General features: G+C 33.9%; 2 protein-coding genes across 2 annotated transcripts in view; one reads left to right on the forward strand and one right to left on the reverse strand.

The window, feature by feature from the left end:
* The window catches only part of LOC106466437 (glycine-rich cell wall structural protein 1.0-like), a 6,074-nt gene extending 2,003 nt beyond the window's left edge, over positions 1-4,071 (reverse strand). The window contains exon 1 of the mRNA XM_013926720.1: positions 3,967-4,071. Coding sequence (XP_013782174.1) covers positions 3,967-4,071 — 105 coding nt within the window. The remainder of the gene's footprint in view (positions 1-3,966) is intronic.
* Positions 4,072-4,088: 17 nt separating this feature from the next.
* Positions 4,089-4,442, forward strand: LOC106466438 (cold and drought-regulated protein CORA-like; the record flags this gene model as incomplete). The annotated part of the gene is made up of 1 exon (XM_013926721.1): positions 4,089-4,442. A coding segment is annotated over exon 1 (354 nt), but the record flags the coding sequence as incomplete, so codon positions are not given.
* Between the last annotated feature and the right edge of the window lie 1,894 nt (positions 4,443-6,336).

Raw genomic sequence — 6,336 nt, forward strand, 5'->3', positions numbered from 1 at the left:
TTACATATAGAAATTCTTACATGTAATATTTGGTTTTCAGTGTGTGTGTGTGACATACCGCTGTGCTACTGGAGGGCGTTTAGACATTAGATAAATATTTTTAATTCAACTTTTCACGATAAATTTTAAAGTTCCAGAAGAAATTCCATTTTAAAGAATTTCTGTATAATTATTCACCGACAAAATTAATCATATTTTCTTTAGCTTTCATATCTTTCTTTGATGTAGATAAATTGAAAATTAAATATTCCTGTTTGAATTTTCGTCGTTTTAAGATTTGAGAATGAAAAACGCTAAGTAGAGTTATATACTTACAACTAGCATATCAGTTCTTCTCGAGTCCTGAACAACCACACAGGAAAGACCAGTTGGAAAGTCTGTTGCTTCACTCTCAGTCTTTACAGTATTTATAGTCTCTGCCGCGCTAAAACTGTATTCTTATTTTCTAATCAAGGAAATACTGAAATCGTACAAAGAGTTGAAATTCACACAAGAAAAAAACTGTGACAGAAATCAAGTATGTTAATTCCGAACACGTCGTAGTCTGAACGCAGATTGTGATTAACATGGTGCAGAGAAAACAGCTGATTCAAAAACGTTTATCATTAGGTGATCATTGAACAGTTTGATAGAAAGAGATCTGATATTTGCTTTTCGAGGAATGTGTATATTTCCTTTTATAAAATCAGACCATAAGATAGTATTATTAATCAGATATATACAAATCGTTCCAGTTTTTGTAAATGGCAATAATATTTTCGGTCAAAGTATGTCCAATAAGTTTTAAATGCTAAGTTATATTTGTATTTTATCGAAACGTGTACCTGGATTTTTTAAAACATGTTAGACAAGGAAATAATTTCATGTCAAGTTTTAGTTCACATATGAAAAAATGTGTATTTAGTTTGGTTGTAGGGAAACATGAACATTTAACTGGCAACGTTCGATGCTTCATCACTTTGGCAGTATGATAAATTGCTACAAGGAAAACACATCTTACATTAGTGTAATCCACGAAGTACTAGTTTTACACTTCCGATGTTAACTTTCATCGATTATTTTTTCGAAGTACATCTCGAGAAAAGGGAGAATTAAGATAACTCATTGTTAAGAAAAATTTTTACTTCATGTGTTAATTAATTCACCTTTAACATCATTTTTAATTGCGACTTGCCCATGTTTAAATTTTGAGAATGTTTTTATTTGTGAATTTCAGAAAGAGTACTTTTATGATTTGATATTATTTACATATATAATTATCCTAATCTCATTTCTTATACTCATTGATATAAAAAAAAAAGAGTCATTGACTCTTATAATGCTGAATTTTGTTCAAAATATCTGATTTGTAGAGCCCCACCCCTCCCCAGTAACACAGCAGTATGTGTTGGAACCCCAATAGTTTAAATAAAACCATGACGAAATGAGCCAATGATACACAAAAAGCGGTTAACGGACGGCGATGAAAGACAAGAGTAAAATACTTGTAATGAAGAGACTGGAATTACATGGTTTGTCTCTATACGCCCTAAGTTAATGGTATTGGATGATTTCGCCAAAGATATTAGATAAGGGACAGAAATAAGTTCTGTAAGGATCAATAACAAAGTGGATTTTGGTTACAGTCTGATGGAAAAGTCCACTTGTTGCTGAAAGATCCCACTTGTACCAATCGAGTTAAAGGAACTACTTTTGAAAGTAGATCTGCTAAACTTCTTGAACAATCGGAAAAACACTAAAAATTGTGTCTATAATTCCGTGTTTCCGACTCTAAACGGCACTTCTCCGACTTCTCTAGTTTGATCGGAGTCCAGAAGAAGATGGCAGTAATCCAGAATCTACAAGAAGTTTGCCACACAAACTCCTTGTAAGTATGCTATTTCTGATCTAGTCTAACAGTGTTTCACTTAAGGTTCCATAATGTATGAAGAGAGAATAGTGAAGAATACTAACTGTACTAAAGAAATAGTAGATTTAATAACACTTATAGTAGAACTACTGAAAGATATCTTAGAATAATTGTTAATACAGCTATACAGATTATGATCGTACTCACTGAGTTCTTCCTTTTGAGAGTCTAGATGTTCGTTAGTAAGACCTTCTATTATGTTCAATAACATAGACACATCATTAGTTAAGTTATCAAGTAAGTTAACACGAGAAATTCCCAAATAACATATTGAAAAATTAAATTTGTTACTTATTGTTTTATTGTCAATCTGTAACGAAGTTGTGGGCAGCCTGTGGGTTTAGTCTTTGGGTTCGACTTTACACTCGTTACAAAGAAATTTATTTGGATTTCGGATCGTGCAGTTGTGAGCGGAGCACACAAGCCACCAACTCGAGGAAGATTACGTGTGGAATAAAGAACTCAAACAGAGACAACTGAATACAAATCAAATAACTTCTTTATTTATATGCTGTTGAACGGTTCATTTATATCGAAACTCTCAAGATTATCTTGAAACAACACTAACTCTAAAGAACTTAACTGGGGTTAAATGAGTTCCCATATGGCTCACTTCATAGAAAAATTAGCTGTTTCTTTAGAAGAATAACAGTTGCTTGAATTAGAAACTGTAATACAAATTATAACTTCAGATATTGCAACAAAGAATGAAAGAAAATGTCATACATCTTATGTATTTCAACAACAACATTTAAGTGTCTTTAATGTGAACTTAGATGAAGGATAGGCTAAGCTGACTGGTGTATAGAAATGTGGATATTTTATATTATTTCTAACTGATACAGTACTTCAACTGAATTGTGTGAAGAATGCGCGTCCCTCTGTCACGTAGTTTAGATTCAAATACTGTAACTATAACCGAAGAAAAATTAACTAGTACTTAAAAATACCCTAACACACACACACTGAAAAACAAATCTTGCATGTAAAAATTTCTTTATGTAGGATCGTTAGTGGCTAAGCAGTAAGTCTGAAGGTTTGTAACGCTAAAATCCAGGTTTCGAGACCTGTGGTAGGCACAGCACAGATAGACTTTGTGTAGGTTTATGCTTAACTACAAACAAACAATAATCAAATTTTATGTAGCTAAAGGTTAAAATAAATTTGTGGTAATGTGTAGTGTGTTACTTTTAACATTTATCAATCATATCACATCAAAGGGAATATTTATCAACCATTTATTTAAGACAGTTTCGATATACAAAACCTATAAAAACTGTATTTGTTTAATAAAGCATTTCCTTATATCGAATGAACAGAGTTATTCTGGACCAAATAATCGTTTACAATATTTTTTATAATAGATGAACAAATACAATGATATCAGTGATATAGAAACTAAAGTAAACTGCGGTCCGAGGAAAGCGATATTATACACTAATGTTTCTTAAAACAGCAAACGGAGGTAGTAGTTTCATATTGTAGCTCCATAAACTGTAAAGATTATTGGTGGAGGAATAAAGCTTCTTCTTTTCAATTATTTGAATTTTCTTAGAATAAAATAAATATTTTTTTTTTGTTTTTTAAAGACTCTAACTATATAGAGTAAAATACTATTTTTTAAGAAACATTTTCTTTATAATTCTTTCATCTATTTTGTGGACATTCATGAGAAACATGTCTATGTCATGAAGTTTCAAATACAGCTTACTGCTCTCAATGTTCAGCTATTGCACATCAAGTATTATTATATTACATAAAATTATTATTTTACATTTTCGTACAGGACAATGGTAAACATTACTAATATATTAATTTTAAAACAGTGTTACCATTACCTCGTTATTTGCATACAATATATGCAGATTATTAATGACCATAGGCTAGCCCTCCATAGCCAACTCCGCCATAGCCTAATCCTCTGTGACCATATCCACCATAGCCTAACCCTCCGTAACCATATCCACCATATCCTAATCCTCCGTGACCATATCCACCATAGCCTAATCCTCCGTTACCATATCCACCATAGCCTAATCCTCCGTGGCCATATCCACCATAGCCCAAGTCTCCAAGGCCACCGTAGTTGGCACCCAGATGACCATATTTGCCATACCTTTGGTGTCCATATAGATCCCTAGCACCGTAAGCAGCACCACCATGCCCGTCGTAAACTCCTATGGACTATGGTTATGCACCTATTAATGGATATGGTGGCTACAGTGGTTATGGCGCCGGTTATGGTGCTCACGGACAAGGTGGCTATGGATTACACGCACTTCATGGTAGGTACGGACAAGGACTACACGGACTTCATGATTATGCTGGCCACAGGAATTTGGGTGCCCATGGTGCTCATGTCGGCTATGGTGGTGGCTTTAAAGACGTTGACCACTACGCCCGTAACAAGGGTGTCGGGTATGAGAAAGCTTACTCTTACGACAAGAAGTCCGGCTTTCATAATGCTGGTGGTTCCCATGGACTGTACGGTGCACAGCATGGATTGAACGATTATGGTGGACACCGCAAACCTGTAGGTTACGGACCGTGACCAGGTCCGTAACCACCACCGTAGTAAGGTGTAGCATATGTCTCTGATTTCTTCAAGTCCTCCTTCTTATCCTCAGCGCCGAAAGCTGCTCCAAGAAGTAGCACTAAAACCACGGCCTACAGATTAGATATAAGAATTTTTTTAACTTAACGACATCTGAATGTGTGTTTGTATGTACGTGTGTGTGTTTGGGTTAAATTTAATAATATGAACAAGATATCTTCCCGTAGATTTAGAATTTTGGTATTTTCTCTATGATTAACATGGACCAAAAATTTTATCTTGGTTTCACACAAAAGACTATATTTTACTGTACGTTATCAGGATATCTTCTCGAAGACTGAGAGTTTTGGGCTTTACTCTGAGAATAATGGGACCGAAATGGGTTTTGTTTCATAGTTTTACACACATATGTAAATATTTCACTACCAATATTGGCAGGTTTTTTTACAGTAAAGTAAAACTTGTTTTTTTTCTCTTTGATTAATATGGCCTAGAATATCACAGCTTTTCCTCATAGAACTATATATTTTTTATTAAAATAAAAACAGGAACAAACTCAACAGGTAATTATTTGGACACTACATAAAAGTTTTTAAATTAACTTTTCACGGTATATTTTGTAATTCCTGAAAAGTGTCATACATTTTAACATACTGTTTCACTGATAAAACTGATCGTATTCTCTTAGCTTTCATATCTTTCCTTCATCTAGATAAAATGAGGATTAAATCTCTGAACTTAAAGTTACGTCGTTTCGTGTCTGTTGAAAAACACTGTTATATACTTACAACTAGCATATCAGTTCTTTCTGAGTCCTGAACAATCACACAGAAGACCAGTTGGTGAGTCTGTTGCTTCACTCTCAGTCTTTACAGTATTTATAGTCTCTACCGCGCTAAAACTGTGCTCTTTTTTCTAAACAAGGAAACACTGAAATATTACACAAGAGTTTAAAATTACACACACACACAAGCCACATAAAGCTGGCCGGTTAATTCCGGACACTTCCTAACCTGCGATCAGATCGTGATTAAGTTAGTGCAGAGAAAGAACAGCTGATTCAAAGATTTTTATCATTAAGTTTTCATAAAAAAAAGAAATAAGATAGTAGCTTTTTCGGGAATTAATTATTTGTTTTAATAAAAGTCAAACCTTTAAATAGTATTATTGAACAAGTATATAAAGCAATTCAATTTTCACATTAGCCATAAGGCTTTCTGTTGATGTAATTTCAAGTAATTAAAACTTCAGCTCTATTTTTAATTACTATAAATACATCATTCTATGAACGAATATTTGATAAGAAAATGATTTCGTGAGAACATTTAGTTTGCAAGGTGCGCTTTGTGTAAAAAGGATATGGGAAACAAAAGTAATACATTGTTTGGTTGTAATGTAACAGGAATATTTAACTGGTAACATTCGATGCTTCTTCAATAAACTGCTACAATGTTAATAAATTTTATGTTTTTCTAATCCACGAAATACCAGTTCTACACTTCCGTATGTAAATTTTATTTGTTATTTTTTCATATGCGTTTATTTCAATGAAAAACGTGAGAATTAACCAAAAACCTCTTACTTTTAAGCTTCAAAGAATGGGTTTAGAATTAAGATACCACTTGATTAAGAAACGTTTTAGTTTCAAGTTTCGATTCGTTGACATTCCTTATAATCTTACATATGACTCATACTTTTTTGCCCGGTATGGCCAGGTGGTTAAGGCACTCCACTCGCAATCTGAGGGTTGCGGGTTCGAATCCCTGTCACGCCAAACATGCTCGCCCTTTCAGCCGTGGAGGCGTTATAATGTGACGGTTAATCCCACTATTCGTTGGTAAAAGAGTAGCCCAAGAGTTGGCGGTGGGTGGTG

The sequence above is a fragment of the Limulus polyphemus genome, unplaced genomic scaffold (genome assembly GCF_000517525.1).
Source record: "Limulus polyphemus unplaced genomic scaffold, Limulus_polyphemus-2.1.2 Scaffold2258, whole genome shotgun sequence".
Classification (NCBI taxonomy): Eukaryota; Metazoa; Arthropoda; class Merostomata; order Xiphosura; family Limulidae; genus Limulus; species Limulus polyphemus.